Source organism: Hyperolius riggenbachi, chromosome 4 (assembly GCF_040937935.1).
Source record: "Hyperolius riggenbachi isolate aHypRig1 chromosome 4, aHypRig1.pri, whole genome shotgun sequence".
In the NCBI taxonomy this organism is placed as follows: domain Eukaryota; kingdom Metazoa; phylum Chordata; class Amphibia; order Anura; family Hyperoliidae; genus Hyperolius; species Hyperolius riggenbachi.
Genome location: NC_090649.1, coordinates 269,760,866 through 269,786,778, shown reverse-complemented (window position 1 = coordinate 269,786,778; position 25,913 = coordinate 269,760,866). Strand labels below are relative to the sequence as shown.

The following is a 25,913-nucleotide window of genomic DNA, read 5'->3' as shown; positions in this document are numbered from 1 at the left end:
TTATTTTTATTTTTTACACAGCTTTGCAAAGTGCATTTTTATTGATGGCTAAGACGTAATACAACCTCGAAAGCACATCCAATGTGCTGCTTGTAATGTTCCTAGGAACTGAGGGCAAATACCAGTCAGCTATTGTGCACTATTAGTTTCCTCCCCTTGCCTGCAGTTTCTAGGGAAGCACTGAGGAACATAACACAACAACGTTAAAAATTGAATAATGCACCCCAGGAGTCAATTTGCTCTCTCAGCAACTCACAAAAACACAATCTTCAATGCTATTAATAAGCAGATCCTGCAAGAGAGGGAAACATATGCTTCCTCTTCATGTGTCACATTAGCCAGTGAGATTTTACACTAATGCAAAGCTCTACTAGTGGGAAAATGTGTTTATGTGGTGAGGTTTAGGGTAACCGGACTATTATACCAGAAAAAACAAATCCATTATGATCTTTTTCTAAAGGAGGCCATTAAAGATACAATCCCAGGGAAAATCAATCGTTTCCAATTATCGATGTGACTGATCGGAAACAATAGTTTAGAAGCGGTCGGTCGTGCCTACTGACAGCCAAAAACATGCTACCAAATTTGATCAAATTAATGAAATCAATCCGTTTTTCAGATCAATCCCTTCAATTTGATCAAATTGGCTAACAGATCTTCATGTGTTAGTGGGCACGAATAATTGTTTCTAATCTATCAGAACGATGATCAGAAACAATCAATCCTCCGGGGGATTGTGCCGTTAATGACCACCTTAACACTCGTTTTCCACTGTGTGCACTTTGCAGATCACTTTCGATAGATAAATTAATAGGAAAAAAAAAATCACAATTGCATCTCTGTGCGTTTGTGATCATGATTTGCGGCGGAGTCTGTGACATCTGCTAGATTATGGGGGTTCAGGCATCTTAGGACTCCTAAATACTGCCGTTTTTGTTGTGTGTTAAAGCACAGTTGGATAGTAAACAAAAGTGATCAGGGTTCCACTGTTTTAGAATTAAAGGGACACAGCTCAGGCTAAAATCGCAATTTGGACTTACCTGGGATTTCCTCCAGCCCCTCGGAGGCCACGAGGTCCCCCGGTGTCCCCCTGGCTCCTCTTCTGGTCCCACTGGCGGCCCTGTTAATTGCCGGCTTCGGACTAAAGTTGCCCATGCACTTACCAGACGCACATGACCAGAGTCATCACGGCAACCGGTGTGCGAGCCCTGCGCATGCGCAATTTAGTCTTAAAAAAAACGTACCCAGTGGGGGCGCACACGGTCGGCTTCAGGCCGAAGTCTCCAATTAACGGAGCCGCCAGTGGGACCAAGAGAGGAGCCAGGAGGACGCAGAGGGACCTAGCGAGCTTTGGGGAGGGGGGGGGGGGAAGGGGGGGGGGGGGCTGGAGGAAATCAAACTGTGATTTTGGCCTGAGCTTAGGGTCCCCTTAAATTTACATAAACTGGATGAAATTGGTATACACATAAAAAATAAAAATATTTTTTGTTAATTAGCAGCCACTTACAGATAAAATTGGGCGCAATGACTGCAACAGTCCATTGTAGCCACCCCACTGATTCCACTCTTCATAATCGCCTTCCTCCAGCAAATACTGGTGCCCTTCATATCCAGGCTTCTCATAGCCAACCCACCTGCAAACACATAAAGCAATCACTAAACATTAGCAGACATCTCCAACACACACACAGAAATAGAGGCCATACACAGTAAAAAACACACTGTGTGGAGAAATGGAAGCAATTATGTGACAGGCCACAGCACATGGAGGAAATCACTGTGGGTTCCAGCCATGCTGCAAAGAATTTCAGGGTGGTTAGATGTCTCACCCTTCTCAAGTGAGAGACAGCTGGCACCTATGGACAGCCAACAATACAGCTTGTATTCTTGGACACCACACATAAATGTGATGGTAGGCAAATATCTGTGTGACTACCAGACACAGGAAAGGCAGGAAAAGCACAACCCCATTGCTATCCCCTCTTCTAATCGATCACGACTGTAAAAATGTATAATTTCCCAGGGGGAGCCATGCGGTCTACTCCTCGTTCTGCAGTCATGCTAACAGCGTATTTTTCAGTACACGCTGCTGGAAGTAAGGGTAATATTGCCGTGTGCAGTCTGTGCACAGCAATATTACTGCAGTTTTGTGCATAAAGCCCTATGGGATTGATTCGCAAAGGTTACTTATTTTTCCCCTTAACTGTAAGGAGTGCTAATGCAAGAGATAAATAAGGAGAAATAATTCATGAGATAAATAGATAAGAAGAGCTAAACCATGATTCAAGTCAGTTAAAGGGATACTGTAGGGGGGTCGGGGGAAAATGAGTTGAACTTACCCGGGGCTTCTAACGGTCCCCCGCAGACATCCTGTGTTGGTGTAGCCACTCCCCAATGCTCCGGCCCCGCCTCCGGTTCACTTCTGGAATTTCTGACTTTAAAGTCAGAAAACCACTGCGCCTGCGTTGCCGTGTCCTCGATCCCGCTGATGTCATCAAAAGCGCACAGCGCAGGCCCAGTATGGTCTGTGTCTGCGCAGTACACTCCTGGTGACATCAGCGGGAGCGAGGACACGGCAACGCAGGCGCAGTGGTTTTCTGACTTTAAAGTCAGAAATTCCAGAAGTGAACCGGAGGCGGGGCCGGAGCATCGGTGAGTGGCTGCGCCAACACAGGATGTCTGCGGGGGACCATTAGAAGCCCCGGGTAAGTTCAGCTCATTTTCCCCCAACCCCCCCTACAGTATCCCTTTAAGGAGAGTTATACAATGAATTAAGTCAGCTAAAGAGAGCTAAACCATGATATAAGTCAGTTAAGCAGAGGTACATTTTGAGTTAAGTTAGATAAGGAGAGCTAAACAATGAGTTAAAAAGACACTGAAGCGGAAAAAAAATATGATATAATGAATTGGTTGTGTAGTATGGAAAATTACTAGAAAATCGGTAGCAAAGAAAATATTCTCATTTTTATTTTCAGTTATATAATGTTTTTTATAACATTGCATTATTCTCTAATATTTGCAGTTTACACACTACTCAGCAGTCTAAATGATTTTACAGAGCAGGCCAGTGAACTATTGACCTGTCCTCTGCTGAAGAAAAAACAATACAGTGACTGACAGTTTAGATAATAAGCTTCAGAACACAGAGCTCTCTGTGACTTTGAAAGTCATGGAGCTCAATGGCTCTTTTGCATAAATAACAACTGGTGTTTCTTAACTCTTCCTGTACTGGAAACAATATTAGACTTGTGTGTCTGCTGCTAATGTATTATTTATTAGCTGTACTACACATACAAATTATTATATCATATTTTTTTCCGCTTCAGTGTCTCTTTAAGTCAGTTAAGGAGAGCAAAATCTTGAGTTAAAGGAGTCATCATGGGAAAAAGTCTAAAATAAGTGGTACTTACCGGGGGCTTCCTCCAGCTCCAAGCTCCCAGGACGTCCCTCGCCGCAGCTCTGCCCGCAGCCGTTCTCTGAAGGTCCGTCCCGGTCCCCGGCGATGACGTCAGAGCGACCTCCACTCCGGCCGACGTGGCGGTGATTGACAGCGCCGCTCGGCGAACGGCTGCGGACAGAGCTGCGGCGAGGGACGTCCTGGGAGCTTGGAGCTGGAGGAAGCCCCCGGTAAGTACCACTTATTTTAGACTTTTTCCCCTGATGACTCCTTTAAGTCATTTAAGGAGAGATAAATTGTGAGTTAGTAAGTAAGGTGAGATAATTTAACAGAACAGCTTTGTGAATCAGGCCCTATGTGTGTGTGGTGTTAATAGTGGGCAAATGCGGCACTTAAAGGAATACTATCGGTTGAAACGACTTTTTTTTTTAATACTCTATATAAGTGTACACATTACCACTAGTGCTAGGGGCACTTTATGTATTCACCCAGGTCTCTCTCCCTCTATTTCTGCTTAAAAATTATTTTCTCACACAGCTCACAAATATATTTCACTGTGTCACTCACAGCATGGAGGAGACATGAGGAGAAATAGGCTGCTCTGAGGTGGTAACAGGTAACTAAATGAGCTGTAATATTGCTGGAACATAACTAGCTATAACACTAGTCTGTGTTTACACTCAGACTGCTTGCCTGGCTGCCTGCTTGTGATGATTCACTCCAGGCTGCATCCACTTTACAAGCTGCTGAGAGGGGCAGACCACTGTTTACAATTAGCATTATTAGTATCTTTATCAGTCAAGAGAATCAAAGATAATAAACACACATTGCTAGAATCTTTAACCCCTTACCACCATATCAATAAGATTCTTTCAGCAAGGTGATAATTAAACTATAAACTGAGGAGTTGATAGCAACTCCCCTGTGCAGAGACATGGTCTAGCCCTCTGGTAGCAGTCAGTATTTAGATACATATTGTATCCAAAACGGACGCCAAAACTGACGGAGGATTTTACAGCTGAGAGGAACAGCTGTGTGAGGAATCAAATTGCTCCTAGTACTTGTCCTAATGTGTGCTACAACATACAGCATTTAAAAATAAATGCATACATCGATAGTATTCCTTTAAGTAAAGTTTCCCATAGCTTTGTACTGCATTGAGCAGTACAGAGTAAAGCAGTCCATACACATGGATATTCCCTGGCAGATTAGATCACTCTGATCGAATGTGACAGAAATCTATAGCACTTCATGCCACAGTGATCGTAATATCAATCAACATGCGGCAAAAAAAGATTCCTATTACAGTTGCACTAGATAGAGAATTTCTGGCAATCAGATGCTGCAGGGGAGCAGAAGTTTAATGGTCCATAGCCTTGCATTGTATTGATCATAGATTTCATAGTGAAATACATTAAAATTGTGTGTGCACTGAATGGAGGGATTCAATCCCTCTCGGATCAAACTCAGATCATAATCACATTGGGTGGCAATCTACGTGTGTATGGCCAGCTTCAGTGATGGCAGAGATCAGACGAATATTCCATCAGATACCTGCTGACATCTGATGGGATACTGATCAGTTCATGGCGGTACCAATTGATATCGGTCAGATAATGATCATTTACCTGAGCTAAAACCCATCCAGATAATATATGGTGGGAGTTACAATTGCAGACAATAAACCCATAGCACCATTGTAAGAAGAGGAGGCACAGAGACAAACTAGAAAGAGGATTGACCTATCAAGAAAGGTTAAACTTACAATCCACTGAGAACTCTCATGGACCCAACAGTGGTAAAGGGAAGTGCAGGTTCTTCTGATCCTTTGGCAATTTCCAGATTCTTAAATGTCATGGTCTCTTTGTCCAGCTCTGCTTGTTGTCCTTCAAACATGGGCTTCTCGAAAATTATTATCTGGCATAATAAAAACACAAACTGCCTCATCAGTACGCATGCTTTAAAGGGAATGTTGGAAGGATCAAAAAGGGCTAAAAAAATGTGACTGTCTTGGTGGTACACAAAAGCTTCACTCTTCTGGAAGCACCTCACATTCCAATAAATGATATAAAGAATGAGGATTTTAGAGGAAAAAGCAGTATCTTGTAGAAAAAAGGTAGTGGGAGCACGCCCCTATAATGTAATAGCGTTGTGCCTTGGCCAATCCAACAACACTCCCGATTACAGTAGCCAAACCATAGAAGAAGCCGGCACCATCTGTATTAAATGCTCTTTTATTCTTCCAAATACATAAATAAATATAAATACAGCAGTCCAAAATAGCGACGTTTCGAAGCTAATACTTCTTTCTCAAGCTCTGCTGTGCATAACAAACAAACACTGACAAAAGTTTGCCTTATATACCCAACATGGACGCGGAACAGCCAATCGGTTTGCTGCTGAGCTCTCAACCAATGAACACAGGTCCTGCCTAGTGGACCTGATGGGAAACTACACAGTTGTCCCTGTGATAGGGTCATTCAAAGTGGGGTCCTGCCACTCTCTCACCCTGCCCGGCTGACTATAGCGGCGAGACCGACCCCACGCTGCCCGGCTGACTATAGCGGCGAGTCCGTCCCCATTCGTGATGTCCGCACACTGGCCGGCAATGGGGACAGACTCGCCACTATAGTTAGCCAGGCAGGGTGAGAGAGTGGCAGGACCCCACTTTGAATGGTCCTATCACAGGGACAGCTGTGTAGTTCCCCATCCGGTCCGCTAGCTTGAGAAAGAAGCGTTAGCTTCGAAACATCGCTATTTTGGACTGCTGTATTTACGCTTTGGAAGAATAAAAGAGCATTTAATACAGATGATGGTGCCGGCTTCTTCTATGGTTAGAGGAAAAGGCAGGGCATCCTGTGATGATGAACAGGACCAAATATGACAGAATTATAGCTTTGGCAGTATTTTAAGAATCCAAAAGAATGCATTCCAGATCATACTGGTGATGTACATGCCATTTACAGACAGAGTATACAGATAATATTTGTATATAGGAGCATGTACAGTACACTGTACAAAAAATGGGTGAAAAGCAAAGTCCACTTGTGAATATGTTCTTAGCTCAGCGCCAGTGTGACATAGCTAGTGGTGTTATGCTTCACCGTATGTGTAATAAATGCTGTCAGCATTGCAAATATACCTGACACACAGAAAATACATGCTTCTTGTCATAAACCTGCATTGTTACCAGGTGTGTGTGGAAAAAAATAAAACATGTAATCTTAGGATGAAATTAAGAAGTATAACCCATTTGTGTTTGTTTGTTTTGTCTTTATTGTGAAGTCATCAGAATTCAGGCAGAATAAACCCCACACCCTGCTGGCCAACAAACTTAAGAATAGAGTTTACAAGCCTCCAACACTGACTGTACCGACTACACAAGGGAGAATCACCTCAGACCCTAATAAAATAACCTCCAGCTTTTATGACTTTCTCAGCAAGTTATATACACAACAGCCCCTCTCTAACGGCCCGGATATTGACAATTTCCTTGAGACCATACACCTTCCTACCATCTCAACAGACTGGACAGACTTATTAAACAGAGACATCACCTCCGAGGAGGTTCAAGAGGCCATCAAATCTTTGAAGATATCCAAAACACCAGGCCCACATGGGTTCTCAGGTCTGTTCTATAAAAAGTTCTCAGCAGTATTGACCCCTCTCTTGGTGTCTCTTTTTAATACATATAAAAAAGGCTCTCCCCCGCATGTTAGCTCTTTACAAGCAGGCATCACAATGCTCCCTAAATCAGACCAAGAACCCCTCGACCCGACCCAGTTTAGGCCAATCTCCTTAATAAATATAGATGATAAGCTATTAGGCAAGATTTTGGCAACCAGAACAAACCTATTTCTAGCAGATATTGTACACAAAGACCTGGTCGGCTTTGTGCCAGGTCGTCAAGCTTCAGACGCGATTTTAAGAGCAATACAAGTTATCGAATCGTTCAGAGGAAGGAAAGTCCCAGGGCTGTGTCTTTCCTTAGACATATATAAGGCCTTTGACACAGTCTCCTGGGATTACCTATTTAAGGTTCTTACCAAATGGGGCTTTGGAGTTTCCTTCATTGAATGGATCAAAGTCTTGTATTCTCGACCGACGGCTAGTATACACTATTCTGGTTATTCCTCCCCAATTTTTACGATAGGCCGAGGGACCCGGCAAGGGTGCCCGTTATCGCCCATTTTATTTATACTGGCAATCGAACCTTTAGCTCAAGCAATCAGACAAAACTCCAGCATCTCAGGACTTGAGTGCGCAGGAGTACATCATAAATTAAATTTATTTGCGGACGACTTGCTACTGTTTATATCCCTTCCTGAAAGCTCCATACCAGAATTATTGGCATTACTGGAAGGTTTTTCTAATATTTCTGGTTTGCAAATCAATGTGGGAAAGTCCAAGGCCCTAAATATAACTTTATCTACCCAAACATTCCAATCTCTTAAATCTATTTTTTTCGTTTACCTGGCCAATGCTGACCCTGGAATACCTAGGCATAAACCTGACCTCATCCTATCAAACTCTATTCCAGTATAACTACTACCCTCTGGTCAAGACTATATCCCAGTTGCTGCATCAATGGTTTACCTATAACCTCTCTTGGCTGGGCCGGATAAACTCCATAAAGATGACCTTATTGCCAAAGGTTCTTTATTATTTTAGGATGCTTCCTGTGCGTGTTCCTCCCCATTTTCTTAGGATGCTTCAGGGAAGATTATCTAAGTTTATCTGGGCCGGATCACGCCCTTGAATCCCTAGGTCAACTTTATATGCACATAAACGAGACGGGGGTCTGGGTGTTCCAAATTTATGTTATTATTATTACGCAGCTCAATTAGTACACTTGATTGATCTCTATAAGGGAACTAGAATGCCGACATGGATTATCTTTGATATACTGCCCTCAGCTCCCCAATCGGTTCAGACCCCAATGTGGCTTCATAAACCTTTGCGTCCACGAAACTTAAGTAAAATATTGCAGCACTGCTTGACCATATGGGACAATGTTAGGTACTCCCGAAAATTGATGTCACCTACTTTACCACTCCTATCATTTATCAATAATCCTAAATTTCCCCCCAGGGCATGAAAACTCACTCAGCTTTAAATTGTGGAGAAACAATGGCCTGGAACAAGTACAATCTTTGGTAGGAGGGGACAGGGATTCTAACGTGGGAAGATCTTCAAACAAAATACCATATCCCGGCGGGAGAATGGTTCCGATACACACAACTGAGACATTGGTTGCAAACCCTTTCTCCTGCTCAAACACAATTCCCCCTCCCTCTCACTGGTTTTGAACGTGTCTGTGATAAGAACCCCTTCTCAAAGGGTATAATTTCTGAATTATACGCTTTGCTGAATGATCCGCCACAATCCTTTCAGCATAAATATGTGACTAGATGGGAATTAGACCTGAAAAATAACAAAACCAAAGAGGAATGGGGAAAAGTATGGGCTATCGTCCCAAAACTTTCTCTAAATTTGATGATGATTGAATCAGCCTACAAAGTCCTATTTAGGTCAGGGGTCTCAAACTCAATTTACCCGGGGGCCGCAGGAGGCAAAGTCAGGATGAGGCTGGGGCCGCATAAGGGAGTTCACGTGTCCCCGCCGCAAAAACGAGGGCTGCAGAGCCCCCAAATCGCCCCGCGGGGGGCAATCCGCCAGCATTTCCTGGAGGGGGAAGAGCTTTCAGCTGCAGCTCTGCCCCTCCTGACGTCAATCGCGGCGGATCGCCGCCTCTGCCGCCCCTCTCACTCTTCCTTCACAGAGAGGGGCGGAGGAGAGGCGGCGATCCATTCGGCGATTGACGTCAGGAGGGGCAGAGCTACAGCTGGAAGCTCTGCCCCTCAGCGCAGTCGTGGATGTTTGCGCGGGGGATTTGGGGGTCTGCAGCCCTTGTTTAGCGGCGGGGATGCGGCGGACTACTTGAGAGCACTGAAGCAAACTATAAGGTAAAATGGGCAAATATAGTTTGCTTCCGTGTCTCTTTTGCTTTTGCCGGCAATGGGGCCCCAGAGCAAAATAAACCTGCCCTCCCCCCCCCCCCCCCCCCCCAACAGATACCTGGAACAAAAATCGGCATTAAGGGACCTTTTTTGCAGCTGATATAGTCAGGGTGTGAAAGCCCCAATCGGTCGGAGCTCGACATTCTGGCTACCCCAGCCTGCATGGGGGACAAAGGGGTTAAAAAGTTTCAGGAGGGGGACCCCACATAATTTAAAAAAAAAAAAATTCCCACACTCTAAACATAAAAATAAATAAATGGGAAAATAGGAAAAAATGCCAGGAATCTTCATACAGCAATATTGCGGCTGTATAGCGATCCCTGGCCAAAGCGCTGCGGCTGCGTATGGACCCCCTGGAAACCCTGTCTGGAAATGTATTGCTCTTTCTTTTGATACATGTAAAATTACACTACCGTTAGGTTTGCTACTAAAAGTGACATTTACCGCATTTAAAAGTATACTATTTTCCTTCGAAACTTTAAAATCGATTTTCTCAAAAACTATAAGGTCTTTTTGAAAAATTGTGTTTTTTCCTCTTATTCCTAATGATCTCCTTAACATATCCTGCAAATTTAGGGTTTCTAGCATTTAAGGTGGATTTGCTATTAACCATTAAAGTCGGCGGGGTTTTTAAATGTGTATTTTTTTCCTTTGCAACTTTAAAATCGATTTTCTCAAAAACTATAAGGCCGATTTGAAAAATTTTTTTTTCCTCTTGTAGCCACTGGGGGCCCCTACAAGCTCTGGGGCCCTGGGGCCACAAAATATTGTATCGCGGGCCGCAAATGGCCCGCGGGCCCGCGAGTTTGAGACCCCTGATTTAGGTGGTATTGGGTCCCTGCCAGGCTTTCACATTTAGCCACCTCAAATTCAGGCAGGTGCTTCCGAGGATGTGAGGCGAGAGGAGATATGCTGCACACTTTTTTGGTCGTGCCCCATGTTATCTAGATTCTGAGGAAGGGTGTACAGACTTTTATCTGCACTGTTGGCAAAACAATCTCCAGGGACCCCTGGTAAGCTTTATTGCATCACAAAGTAGACTCCCTTACCAAAACTCAGAACATTCTAGCCCATTTTATTGCGACGATTGCTAAAGCATGGAGGACGCAATTTGTGTCCTTCGAGGAAGTCAAGAATAGGGGGACAGCCTTCTGATTCAAGAACAGATGGCTAGTCAACTCGAAGACAAGGCCAAACATGGGACCCCTGGAGATTGTTTATTGGTCTACCCTGAACAGATAATTATCAAAGATAGACTATAGACCCCAATGGATGATCAGATTCTCTCCCTCCCTTTTTCTTCTTTCTTCCTTCTTCGCTCTTTTCCCTATCTTCTTGATTCCTCTTTATCTATGGGCAAGTCCTACTCTCCACAAAAGTGGAGACTGAGCTCTGGCCCACCAAGAGCCGACAAGATCTTGAGATAAAGGCGGTATTGGATTATGGGTTCATTTGCTGATATAGCGTGTAATTTGTGAAGCTATTGGCTAGACTACTTGAATCTATACTGTGATTATTCTTGCTTTTACTGTTAATACCCCCCTTGTCTCACTGTCTGATGATTTGCACCGAAAATGCAATCTTGCTTGTTAAACTTTTTATGACAAAATTCAATAAAAAAATATTGAAACAGAATTCAGGCAGAATAGGGGGGAGCAGGGTTCTTCCACATTTTTTGGGGAATGTTGGTGGATCAAGCAGTTTCTGGTCACAGGTGCATGACTTACTAACAGAAGTGATTGGCCCACAGGTCTCTTTTACAGCTGTTACTATGTTACTCAACCACTTTGGGGACACCACTCTTAGTGACAAAAAAGTACATCCCGCAAAGCTCTTGCTCTTCTTTGCTAGGAGAGCAATCGCTCTTGCGTGGAAAAAGCCGGAAGCACCCTCCATTGCTGAATTTAAATCTTCTGTAAATCTTGATATACCAGTCTACAAAAATGTATATGAAAATCATGGCTCTGTAAAGAAATTCTATAAGGTTTGGAAAAAGTAGTTAAGAACCTTTAATATTGATATCTGATCTAACTGTATAGTCTTTACACCAAATGGAGATATGACACAGTTGCTGTATATGCACTGTAGGGTGGGGGGCGGGGAGGGCTGACTCGAAGAGACTGAGGGAAAACTGTGTGTGTGTATGTCTTTGTGTGTGTGTGGGGGGGGGGGGGGGGGAGGGGGGGGGTTACTTGTGTTGCATAATGTTATGTACGTGTTGTATGTTAGAAAATATTTGGAAAAACTCAAATATGTTATAAAAAAAAAAAAAATTAAAATTCAGGCAGAATACTTTGTATGACACCCGCTAACAGTTATTTTTTGTAGGGAGAAAAAAAAAAAAAAAGTTTGGGAATATGACCTTTGTTTAGCTCTGATAGTTCTCCAGGTCACTGGCAATACAAATGTGTGTGTTTACATCTAAAAAGAATAGATTGTCTGAACAAAGAGGACAGAACTGGCGACAAGGAAATGTTACCCCTGTCTTGCATAATTCATTAGCTGTGCACTTGAAGTTACAACAACCATAGACTTACCTTTGGTTCATTAAGGATTTCCAACTTTGCGACTTCCCTGTATAAAAGATGAATAGAATTAAATAAAATGACGTTCAATACAGATTCATGCAGCTAGTGAGACGACAGTATATCATGCTTATGGTTTATTAACAGCAAATGAGCCACTTTGTGAAAGCAAACACTATTAGGGAACGGAGTCTGCAATTAATGAGTAACCTGTCCTATAAATGTCAAATAATGAACCCATGACTTTTTCAAGGCTAGTGATTTCTAGGATTTCTCCTATTCCATTATGATAGCAAGCATGTTTGTATCGTGACGTGATGCAGCTTTACAGAAAGATTACTTAAAAAAATCAATGACCTAGTAGGACAGGAAGAGTAATAAAATCTACAGCATTTACACCTTTCTTTCCAGATGTGTCATTTCTTGAGGTTTGTAAAGGAATATCCAAATCCAGTAGTTTTTGTGCCTACATGAACAAGCATGTGCCTGCTCATTTACAGAGTGTACACAGCTTGCCATGCATGATAAAGCAGCACACGTTCTTTATTTGATTTTCAAAATAGGATTTTGTTTCCATTGAAAGTAGAAATGTGACTCTGAGCTCTTGTTCCCCACACACACTGCTGGTGAAGTTTGGAGACCTGTCAAGGGTCAGTCCACAGAGTCCAATTTATAAACACAAAATACTAGTGGTAGCTAGAATGAAGTAGTATTACCACTTCAAATTAAAAGTAATAAATCCGAAACAAATCAGTTTTCAGCAACTTACAATCGCCAATAAGAAGAGATGACAATGTCATTACTGACATCAGACGATTGATATGGGAACTGCCTGGTTTTGCTTGCTGTAATGTGATAATAGAAGTGATTATCTGTTTTCCCCAATCATTTCTCCTACAGGCAAAATCATCATGTTCGAATGAAACTGTGAAACTAATATACTTGCTACGTCAATAGATGCTACGTGAATAAAAAACTTTGTTTTATACTACACAGTCATATGTTTATAAGCAGTCTATCAGAGATGTACAAATCAATCACCCAATAATATGTCACTTACAATTCCCATTATATTTTGCCAACTGGAGAATTTGATCATCTCTACTACCAAGCCACAAGCAAATATGTGGTGTTATTTTATGCTCCATGACATTACCATTTTTAAAGGTCTGACTGATCCAATGTAAGCTTCTTGAGTATTCCAAAATGACAGGTCAGGGTATTCTCCTGCCTCCAGTATAAATGGTACCCCCTTGAAATCCAGATTCCTCATAGATCAGCCATCTAAATTTAAGGGAATGCATAGTAGTCAAGTAGTGAATTCTGAACCAGATATTAAATAACAGAAATTAAATATATTTACTGCCAACTACTTTATGCATTGTCACATACGTAACATGTTAATCAGCTTCTACATTTACCTGCTTGCTACAAGTTATTACTGTGTGGCAGAAGCACTGCTTACAAAACAGCTCCTGTATTTTTATATGTATGTACAGAATATGCAAACGACTAACTTCCAGTTACTGTGGTTTGCTGGGCACCTTGTTTACATGAACCACTCACACTTACCACTTGAGGTCAGCAGTGGCAGATGTGCTGTTCATTGGACCAGTTTCCTTGCAGTAGCAGAAGCAGTTCATGTAAAGAAGTCATCTGACAACTATAGGGGGAAAGTCAACATTTTTCTTAATGAAATAGACAGCCTTCAATATAAATTTTCCCCACCTTCTGGACTGCCAGCTTTAGATATATAAATGTAGTAACTGATCCAGCATGTACCGTTTTGGAACATGCATTCCTTGGGAAATGAAACACATGTAACTTGATTCTGCTGGGATAAATCCAAAAACATTTTGTTGTCATTACACTAGCTGGCTATCAGTACATTGGGCAAAGGAAAATCTTCTCACTGGAGTCCCAAACTGATGCCAGATGCTTGACTATGCCATTTGTTTAACATTCTTAGTCTTACCGTCATTCGGAAGTTCTCACAGTGCACCTGGGCTTCCCATGGGTTGGATACTATAGACTTAACTTTTGAGGATCCAGCCGGGTTAAACAATTTAAGATGATAAAATGACACCACACAGCTCAGATCATTGCTTTGTCAACCCCTGTCCTGATGTTAGTCCTGATGTCTTCGTTATTTTATGATGTTGTATTTAGTAACAACCTATTTGCATATAAGAAATAAATCAATTATAGCTAAATGTAATTCTGATTTTTTCCAGACTCGAGTCGCAATGTAAATTCAGTAGGTTAACCACCCACCTTAGCGTAATTCCCGAGTCAGGCTCGGGATGGGAAAGTCGCAAAAGAGGGTGGTAATCCTGTGCCTGAGTGAGTTTCATGCAGGAGCTGCTGCAGACCTCTCTGAGGTATGTTTTTGTTCTTGTTTTTAGGGTCTAAAAGCTTGTGAAAAAAATTGCACAGCTTTTAGACCCTAAATCTAGAAATAATCATAATGCCAGGGAGGCAGCATAGCTGCTTCAAAGGCTACAACTGGTCAAATCTGCTTAGATTAAAAAAAATGTTTTAGTAACCAAGTTACCATTATGAATAGTATTTTATCAAGTAATGTCCATAGAACAGCTATCTCTTTATTGATTTTTTTTTTTTTTTTAACATCGCCAGACACAATTCTCTCTCTCCAGAACCATTTGCTGCCTTTTTTACCAGCGTTGATACAATGATTATAAACATATATTTATTTGTGATGGTTGCAATCCTAATTTGTCTATGGATATTGCTAAGACATTTCTGAGAATGTAATTGTCTACATTAGTATGCAAGATATAGCATTAAACATTGTATGGAAACTGTAAATGTTCTAGCAAAGTAGTGGGCAAAGTAACTATAAACAGGGCCCATGAGCAATTGAGGGGTCCCGTTTAGCCCCAACCTGCCTCCCGTCACTTGTGCAGAGCAGCATCAAAGACAGAGCCTTCTTGAAAGTTGCTTGTGAGTATTCCAGCCCTTGTCTTGAACTCTAATCACAAGATTGTGCAGGATGGGTATTGGTATTTCTAATAGCGTGTTTGAAATTGTCCGGGCCATGTTTCCTCTAAGCTCTGCATCTGTGTGTGGTGACCTGTCTTCTCCTCCTTCCATTTCATGCACTCTGTTGTAGTATATTAATGTATGTTGCCATAGCCACTCATCTCGATGGGGGACCATGATATGGCTCAGGTGTGCTTGGGGTCTATCAACATTATGTCATTATTCCTCTCCTCTGTGCTGATGACTGTAGACTATGAATGTCATAGTGCAAATCACTAATAGGAGCAGTGTTCTTCCCAGGCTCTTTTAGCCAGGTGCTCCACCCGGCTAATTTTGGTGAACACCCAGCTGGCTCAACCTCCTCCTATGCTGTAAGCAGAGTTGCACCAGCCTGCATTCCCCCCTCCACCTGGCTACTTTTTCATGCCACCCGGCTGGAAAAAAAAAATTCTGGGAGAACACTGAGGAGTATTCCTGTCAGTGAGCTCAAGTCATCCACATATTCACTAGGGTTTAAAGGGATACTGTAGGGGGGTCTGGGGAAAATGAGTTGAACTTACCCGGGGCTTCTAATGGTCCCCCGCAGACATCCTGTGCCCACGCAGCCACTCACCGATGCTCTGGCCCCGCCTCCGGTTCACTTCTGGAATTTCAGACTTTAAAGTCTGAAAGCCACTGCGCCTGCGTTGCCGTGTCCTCGATCCCGCTGATGTCACCAGGAGCATACTGCACATGCCCAGTATGGTCTGTGTCTACGCAGTACGCTCCTGGCGACATCAGTGGGATTGAGGACATGGCAATGCAGGCGCAGTGGTTTTCAGACTTTAAAGTCTGAAATTCCAGAAGTGAACCGGAGGTGGGGCCAGAGCATCAGTGAGTGGCTGCGCGGGCGCAGGATGTCTGCGGGGGACCATTCGAAGCCCTGGGTAAGTTCAACTCATTTTCCCCCGACCCCCCTACAGTATCCCTTTAAGTGGCTGCAAACTGTACTGGTTAAGGGGTTTGAATTCTGGTTAGTACCCATTCAGTAAGGAGTCCTTGGGCAAGACTCCCTAACACTGCAGGGTGGCCTATCGAGCATGCCAGGAGAAGAGAGTTATACAATTTTTTACCATTATTATTTATGGACACCTTCTGACCATCTTTGAGGTACCGCCATACTCTACACAGTGATTTCTGAGTTCTGGGGAGCTTGGAAACACTGTGAGAACCTCTAATGATTTTAAGACTTGGAATGTTAAACAAATGTGAGTGAAGATATTTTCAGGAAATGTCAGGTCCTGAACATATCATTGCTCACAAGCTTAAACTATAGTCACAGTAGAGTGACACCTAAAATTACCAGGGATGACATTTTCTGGTTAAAGTGAACCCGAGGTGAGAGAGTGATAATGGAGGCTGCCATATTTATTTACTTTTAAACAATACTAGTTGCCTGGCAGTCATACTGATCTATTAGGCTGCAGTAGTGAACTGAATTACACCAGAAACAAGCATGCAGTTAATCTTGTCAGTTCTGACAATATTGTCAGAAACCCCCGACCTGCTGCATGCTTGTTCACGATCTATGGTTGAAAGTATTAGAGGCAGAGGACCAGCAGGGCAGTCAGGCAACTGGTATTGCTTAAAAGGAAATAAATATGGCAGCTTCCATATTATTCTCATCTCGAGTTCCCTTTAAGAAAGTCTATTGTGTGTACATAACTTACCTGTGGTTACAAGACACCCAATACTGTATATAGCCAGCTTATCAGAGTTCTATAAATTCTGCTACTTACACTCCACAGTGTACTTTAATTGAGCAAGTTCTCTGTAGCTTTCCATACACCTGCACCTCCTCTGTATCATCAAAGTATGAGGTCATGACTCCTAAACCGCCTGGATCTGTGAACAGGTCAATTTGGCAAACTCTGTAATCCTAATAAAACATGAATGTTTCCACATTAGTGTCTTTGCTATAAACACAGGACTCTTCATCCAGTATAATGCATTCTGAAGATATACAGGATAGTTTTGGCTATTAGTCATGAGTTATAATTACACTGAGAAATCTGTGATTTGAGCACACACATTTCTTTTTACTGTTACTTTCTAGAACACTTTCTAAATAGTTATCATTCTAAAGTAAGGGTGTGGAGAAGAGACTGTCAGTAGGCGGAAGAAAAGACTATTACTCTGGTTAAGAACAAGGAAGTAAAGGAGTGCTCTGCAAAGGGAATCATATTACAATGTCTTATGTATTTTCGAATACTCAACCAAGTTTAGTAAAATGTTCTATGTATGTAAGTGATATGCTTCTGCCACTGGCCACCTGCCAGTCAAAATACATACAAAGAAAACAAGTATTATTCGGGCAGGTTTATCAGAAGAGCATCGGTGCAAAACAGTATCTTTATCATACCATCAAAAAATGTCTTCCTGTTCGGGTTTCCTTTTTTGTATGATACAGTAAAGATACGGTAGATTTGTTCCAGTGGGAAATGCATTGTATATGATTTTCGTCCCTTTGTCCTTTTTTCTCGTGTCTTTCCCACTGACAGAAGGTACGGTAGAACACAGTCAAATCACATTATTAGGATGTCCTGTTCATATCTAGAGTAACCACATCTGGCAGCACAGACATCAGCCAGATGTTGTGGTAGTGACTCATCAAGGTGCTGGATGGAGTTCCTGCAGAGTGCAGTGTGTCCAAAAGCTGCTGGTGGATGAGTTGTGGTGGATCTAATCATCGAATATGCTAATCAAACTGCTTCCAAATGTGTTTGATTGGGTAAAGTTTGTGATGAACCCTAGTGAGCATGGATATAGACGTCTGTTATAGACGTCTGTTGTGTGCTCCAGAACCCATTTGCAACAGTGTTCACTGCACAGGTATGGACCAACCTGCACAGAGGACATTCAACTCTCACACTGAATGCTTGTACTGCCCCACAATTACTATTTTAAGTCATTTAAAAGGCGCCACTCATCTTTTAATACTACACTATAAAAATAGCAACCTGTGAACAGCTCACAAACTCAAGACTCTTCTGAAATGCTACTGTACTTGGCTCTATAGTTGATTTTTATGCCTTCTTCAATATCTGATAAATCACATATTTCTTTACTCATGACCGCTTCTGCTGCTATACTTGTAACTTGTTATAATATCGCCTTATATACAGTACCCACAAAGTTTGTGCTCAACAAGTGCATTCTTTTATTGGCTGTGTGTCTTTTATTTCAAAAATACGGTAGGTGATGGTCATAATAATCATAACAATATGATTTGAGTGTGTATTATTTGATTGTGTATTAATCTGACAACTCAGCCTTTTACAGACTAGTACATCTGCTCATGGGGGATTCTAAAGGTTTCCTGAATGGCAGTAGCACAGTAACATTACCAAAATAGTGTACATGTGAGAAGGAAGGACGGCTGGTACCTTTGAATAGGCCTCTGCCATGAGGAAATGTACAGTACTAATCCAAAACCTGTCACATCACTAATATTTACTGCAAGTGATAGCTACAAGGAGAAAAAAAAAAGTAATTTTACTTTGTTATTACATATGCTTCAAAATTTGTGACTGCTAAAAATTCGATGCCAGTTTTTACTGGAGGCAACTGCTGATTCCATACTTTCATCATCATATAATCAATTTATATTGCTCGGTTCTGCTTCATGGTACCTGTATGACTCAAATATGAAGCAGATCCTGCAAACATACTGGGAAAATGTGCCTGATGCCAAGTCCCTATACAATTTGTTCTTATATAAACATAAAAGGTTTTAAAATAATAATAATAATAATAATAATAATACACAATGGTAAATGTATCTATATTGAAAAAATATATAGAGGGAACAGAACAATAGTTCTACTTTGATTTAACCTTACATTTCTGATTTGCTGGTTTATGGGTCTATAACTGTGCATTGGTAACCAAAACAAAGACTTTACAACCCATAAACAGGAAGTGCAAGTTATTCCTATGTGCTTTACTTCTGAATCTGACTCACTTTACTCCACAGGCATACTGAAGAACTATACTGTACTTTGCTTTTTGTGCACTAGAAACATTAACTCTATAGTTCAGTCTTCTATTCTGTCATTGCACATGATCGTAAATTTGCATTAGTTCATGTTTTGTGCCTTGCTCGTCTGTACATTTTGCAATAAACTTAATGTACCTGGCTGTCACATACTAGTATTTTAAAGCAGAGCTCATATCAGTAATGCAGTTACAATGCATTGCTGATTATTGCCTCTATTTAAAACATTTCAACCAATAATCAAAGATGAAACAGGGCAGGTCGCTACAACCACTCCACTCCTAGGTCGGGAGCAGGACCCCAGCAAGCCATATGTATCGTAGAAGAGAAGAATCCCATTGCACCAGCCGTGGATTAAAAGTCCAATTTTTATTAAGCAATGTAGACAAACAGCATAAAACAGCTCACGCGTATCGGAGCTAACTCATGGCTCCTCCAAAAGGAGTTATGAGTTAGCTCCAATACGCAAAGTGAGAGAGCCCTTAGTGTAGCAGGAATAGAGAAGTTGTCATATTTAACCCCTTGTAAAGCTTGCTAATTGCCTAATCGTCATGCTGATTAGTTAGTCTCCAAATTACAATAAGCATGCAGACAGTGGCCTCAGGACACCTGATCTGTATACTCATTTCCAGCACAATACTAAAGGCAGTAATCAGCACAACAGTCAGGGAAAATGTACAGGTACATTTCTAAAGAGCCAGCAATTGCTCCTTCCCTATTCCTGTTCTGACATTTTTCCTTGAACTCACTTGAGACTTTAATAATACAGTACAAAGAGCTATCCTGTAACCCATAGAGGCCAAAGTATGAAATCAGCTTTCATAAGTCTTCCTTGACTAAAAGAGAGCAGGCTTAAGGTGGCCATACACTCGTTAGATTAGCAGCAGATAGGTCATCAGATAGATTTCTGATCCATCTGATGTGTTTAGGAACATTTATTACTAGGAACAGATTTCCAATAGATTTCAGTTTGAAATCTATTGAAAATCGATCTGATGGCATTTTTTTGCCATGAGATTGCTATTAGGGCCAATGCAAAAGGATAAGCAATCTCAACAGATCGACCTAGATTTTCCACCCTGCCAGATCGATTGAAAACGATCTAAATCGGCCGCAAATCGGTCGATTGGTCAATCGATTTGCAATCGACCAATCGATTTTGATCGATCGATCGATCGGCCAGAAATCGGCGGATTGTATGGGCCCCTTATGAAGTAGTTGCCAGGACTTTACATCACAGACCTCATTACACTGTGTCTCAAATATGAGCTGGAGTGTGATGCTTCCCACTGGCAATCAGAACCAGAATTTTATAGGTCAACAATCTTATTTCAGGAAATTTGCTGTTGCACAAGACAGTCAGAACTCTTTTTAGATAGTCTGGTTAATGAGGCCGTGTTTTCTTACAAAGATGAGTTTACCCCTGATGGTTTAAGGAGGGTATGGATTGGCTGCTAAGGTTTTAGCGTCATACTCTTTCACATTCAAAAATAAATCCGATAGTATTAAGGTGGCCATACACTCATTAGATTAGCGGCAGATAGATCATCAGATGGATTTCTGATCTATCTGATGTGTTTAGGAAATTTTTTTACTGGGAACAGATTTCCAATAGATTTCAGTATGAAATCTATTGAAAATCGATCTGATGGCATTTTTTTCCCATCAGATTTCCATTAGGTCCCATGCAAATTGATAAGCAATCTCTTCAGATCGACCAACATTTTCCATCATGTCAGATCAATTTATCGATCGAAATTGCCCGCAAATCGATCGATCGAAAATCGTCTGAGTGTATGGCCACCTTTAGTCTGATTCAACTTTCAAGGATAAATCCCTAGAAAACAAGTGTTTTCATTTTGTGTAGAATAAAGCAGTGCCTGTTCATTGCTAGCCCGGACCTTGGCATGTATTCTCCCCACGCCTGCTTGGCAGGTCAGGCTTGATTTTTAGGTCAGCCTACTGTAGGAAATATGCCAAGCACTCATTTATGCCAGCGATGATGCGGATTTACAGACAGACAATGACAGTCAGCCACTGCTCAACTCCACCCAAGGCAGAGAAATCTATGTTTCGATTTTTAAAAACATGCAAGAGTTCTATCAATATGTAACTGTGTCAAAGCAGAGGTGTAATCTAAAGCTTGGCGCAATACATTGACCAGAGTAGCCGCGTGGGGGCAAAGCAGTTTTTTCTTTTACAAACCACATATACTGATTAGCCAAAACATTAATACCACCTGCAATATTGTGTAGCCAACACAGCTCTGAACCACAGAGACACAGGGGTTGATGCAGGAAATTGTGGTAATATTGCACAGACAACACACGGCAATAGTACCCTTACTATCAGCACTCTGTACTGCAAGTTACACTATTAGCGTGACCGTTACAATGGTAACACGCTACTTACGAGCGTTACCTGAGCAACGGTCCCTTTACTTGACTTTTGTGGGTCATGTTAATAACTGGCGGTAGTAAGGGTAATATTGCTGTACATTGTCTGTGCACGGCAATATTACCACAGCTACGTGCATTCAACCAATGGATTCCACAATTGTAGGACTAATAAATGCCCTATTTGCACTAAAGGTGCACAAATAGGACATTTGTAAATGTTGGTCTTTCATGCATCAGTATTATCTGAATCACACACCTGTGAAACAAGCATGCAGCAAATTCAGTCAAGCTTCATAAGAGCACCTGATCTGCTGCAAGCTTGTTCACGGTTCATGGCTAAAAATATCATAGGCAGAGGATCAGCAGGACAGCCCGGCAATTTGCATTGCGTAAAAGTAAAACAAATATGGCAGCCTCCATATCCCTCTCACTTTAGGTAAGCAGGAGGGGAGGCAGGACAGGGGACTACATGGATCAAGCTGTTTTGTTTTTTAACCACATTCCACAGATGTGTAAGAAGACCGAGATGTGAATGATTTGGTGGCTAAAGAAGATATGACGCAACAGACCAAGCCACCACCTTCCACTGGTCCATTGTCAAGTTCTGATACTCGCATACTCTTTGTAGGTGCCTGCGGCAGCACACAGGGGTCAGCATGGGTTCTCTGGTCTGCAGCTACACAGTAAGCCCTGATGCAGTTTGCGTTATGACACCTTTCTCTCCTGGCCAGCAATACCATTTTCAACAATTTGTGCTAGAGCATCTGATCTAACATTGAGTGGGGAAAGGTGGTAGACTATTGATGTCAGATAGATATTGGTTACAGTGGAATGAAGCCATGTTAGATGTAATAACCATGGGATTTTAGTGCATGTTCAAGAGGAAAACTACTTTACCCTCCATCACTCCATTGGGTATATAAATTAGGTTGAATAGTAGTAGTATTTATAACAGCAGTCAAATACTTGCAGTGTACAGCTTACCTTCACCACATGTCTTAATGAACCGATCAGAACAGGTGTTTGAGTCTTTTCTTCTTGTTCATCTTCTCCCCAAGGATTAGTAATTTCAGTATCACCTTCCTCTAAAGCAATGGTCCTTCCCTCAAAATTAGGATGCTCATACAGTAACCAACTGTAGATCGAGAATTCATTAAGTAATTTGTAATGTGCACTATCATGCAATAATATATTCCTAGCACACATTTGTGATGCACAAAAGTCACATGACTCAGACAGCAGCTTTGGCTCTATTGTTCCTTCGTGTTATAAGCACTTCTGTGCTGAGCTAAGTACCTGTCTAATAGAAGCTGTTATTGCCTGACTTGCAAGCTGCATACTAGTTCAGAATTGATGCCAAACAACACCCCCAATGCTCTGGAACTAGCCTGCAGCTTACAAGCCAGACAATGGCAACCTGCATCAGTCAGGTGTTTAGCTTAATGACAAATTATTTTAGAAGGCTTCTCCAACCAAAGCTGGCCATTCAAGTTTGCATTGAATTGCGAAGGTGCCTAAATGTGGTGGACAATGTGGTATACACAAACTACTGCGGGGAATCTTGTAACAGGAACATAAACATTTTTTTTACCTGTGTAAAATCGAATTATCCATTTTGCATATTTAATGGCTTGGGCACTTACAACTTAGCATAATTAACATTTATATATTCCATAAACCTAAGCGTACAACAATGCTATCTGTACATATCCATGAATTTGTGTTTATGAATCTCACTCACTGATATGAATAAACAGTCACCACTTACCATCCTCTAATTGTCTTGATAAAGATGGTTGGAGAGAGTTCCCAGGAGGTACAATCTGCTACATCAGTAAACACCTCAAACACAGCACCTCCACACTCAGCCTCTGTGAGGATCACCAGCTGCAACAAGCACATCAGGGAAACAGCTGTTAGCTCTGTCCAATGCACACAACATTATAAACACTACTAAACATGCTGCGGTGTTACCTTTCCTGGTCTGGGGTTCACCTTTTCAGCTCCTTGGAAAGACAGTATCTAAAGCAAAGCAAATAAAAAATTACATAATTTCACTGCAAAGGCAATCAAAACATTTTATGAGCCTGATGCTCTGTGAAGCCCCCCACTTTATTTAAAGAATATGTCTGTGTCAGGTTTGGATGAAGTTATACTTTTATCTGTTGTTCTATAAAGATATAAGATATATATTGAAGCAGATACAATATATAATGCTCAGCATTTCTAACTGATAGGTGTCACGGTTTTCGCTGCAGCTTATAAAAGTACTAGTAGACCCAAGCCCGTTTTAAAATGGGCTCTAGGTCTGTTTTTTTAAACTTTGCGCGCACCCGCCGCTCGTGTACCTGTCCGCCCAGGCCAGCCCGGCTCACTGGCCCCGTCCTCCAGTCCTAACTGCTGTCTGGGTCCGTGCTGCGCACATGCGCAGTAGCAAAAAGCACAGACCCAGCTACACAGAGAGCACACGCAGGGACACAGATGTTGTATTATAGAGGATGGCAGGCCAGAAATTTCTACAAAAGAATTAAAACGCACAGTAATACTGATTACACTGGCATGTCAAATTTCTTTAAAAAAATCTCACATCAGTGTAAAATACATAAGTTCAAACAGGGGACATATTCCCACGGTACGCCAGGTTAGCATATCCCTAAATGGGCCATTACCGTATTTCCCTTGTATGTGTCCCTGCTCTATCCACAGATATTCAATAGACTGCTATTTTTACATGAAGACAGCTGCAGAGATTTATAGAAAAAAAACCCGAACAGTTCAAGAAAATGTATTGCCAAGACCAGGGGCTAGGTGACCAATGTATCTTAAGACCTAACACAAGTTGTTTAGAAGATACTGTACAAGATTAACTGTACAAGATTTCTTTGCAAGCGTTCCAAACTTTTAAGATTCTTCTTCATGGAGCGTTTCAGAACTGGATCAGAGCCAAATGTATCTTAATTACTGATGCTGCAATGTTGAGTTTTTCAAAGTTGTTGTTGATAGAACTGCCCATAAAGAATTTCTGCTGGCTCTGGGATTGGACAGACTGGATCCTGAATTCCATATCAATTTGCTTGCTTCTGTTGTACAGCTAATGGGCCCCTAGCATGAATGTATGCATAAGCACTTAACCAGTGCCCAGCTGCTGCTTGTGCCCACCCTCAGTGCAGCCCATGCAAGAGGCAAAGCTGCTCTTACATCAGGGTGTAATCACACTGCATTAGTTGAGCTGCCGAATAATTCTATTTTTCAACTCACTATCCATACAATTCTATGGACTTCTTCATGCAATGCACACAGTGTCAATCCAGCCTTAAAGGACAACTGAAGTAAGATGGATATGGAGGCTGCCATATTTGCTTTAAGCAATACCAGTTGCCTGGCCTGTTGCTGATCCTCTAGCTAAAAGTATTAAAGGCATAGAACCTGAACAAGCATACGGCAGATCACGGGTTTCTGACATTTTTGTCAAATGCGACAAGATTAGCTACATGCTTGTTACTGTGTGATTCAGACACTACTGCAGCCAAATAGATCAGCAGAGCTGCCAGGGAAAAGGTATTGCTTAAAAAGAAATAAATATGGCAACATTCATATACCTCTCGCTTCAGTTGTCCTTTAGGCCTCTTTCACAGTAGGACATTGCGTTTTGATGCGACGTTAGCGTTGCATCGCAAATTACAATGCAATGCCCCAAAAAAGTTGCAACGCAACGTAGTGCCCCGTTATCGTTGCATACAGTAGACCATACAGGCAATGAAAAGTATGCTTGCAAGTCATTACTGAGCATGTGCAAACAGTCCAACGCAGCTAATAACGTGTATAGCGCACAGCATGCAGCACTTCCTAATAAAGGTACACGTTACACACAAACGTAACGTGTGCACTGTGAATGTCACACAGACTTAATATTGCTGTGCGACTTTTTGGGGGCATTGCGTTGTAATTTGCGGTGCGACTTTAACGTTGCATCAAAACGCAACGTCCTACTGTGAAAGAGGCCTTAAAGGGCCTTTTATAAAGGAGGAATTGACTGCTGGTCAGAAAAATGATTTTATCTCTGAAATGGGCATTTTTTAAATTGCTTCTTTAATAACTGTGGCAATCAGTTGAAAAGATGGTCCTTCCAGATAGATCATCATGTTTAGAAGTGGTATTATTTATTTGTACTTTTGTGACAATTGTGGTGAACAGACCCACTGTATAAGATTCCATGGAGATTTTTAAAGTGGCAAACACCAGTGGAAATAAAATTGAGCAGTGCTATTTTCCCCATTTTTGCTTTTATTGCTACTTTGCCAATAACAGCTCATGGAAAGAACTTATGGTCACAAGGGCAGAGCCAATGGTTCCCTACCCATTCATGCAAGTGAGTGAATCTTCTGATTGTTATTTAAGGTTTTAGGGTGCATTGCAGCTCCCCACATTTGGCAGGCTAATCACCAGTAAAGAAAACATATTTTTAACTGTGGCAATTACGATTTAAAAAGTGGAGAACACTTGCTTACTGAAACCTATCAAGCAGTGCATTCA

The 25,913-nt window shown here is 41.8% G+C and overlaps 1 protein-coding gene across 1 annotated transcript in view; it reads right to left on the bottom strand.

Moving 5' to 3' along the window:
- The window catches only part of CRYBG1 (crystallin beta-gamma domain containing 1), a 341,387-nt gene that overhangs the window by 33,489 nt on the left and 281,985 nt on the right, over positions 1–25,913 (bottom strand). The window contains 9 exon segments of the mRNA XM_068233359.1: positions 1,508–1,634; positions 5,163–5,314; positions 11,955–12,047; positions 13,099–13,194; positions 13,196–13,226; positions 16,724–16,863; positions 22,365–22,515; positions 23,149–23,267; positions 23,355–23,402. Of these exon segments, the coding sequence (XP_068089460.1) occupies positions 1,508–1,634; positions 5,163–5,314; positions 11,955–12,047; positions 13,099–13,194; positions 13,196–13,226; positions 16,724–16,863; positions 22,365–22,515; positions 23,149–23,267; positions 23,355–23,402 (957 nt within the window).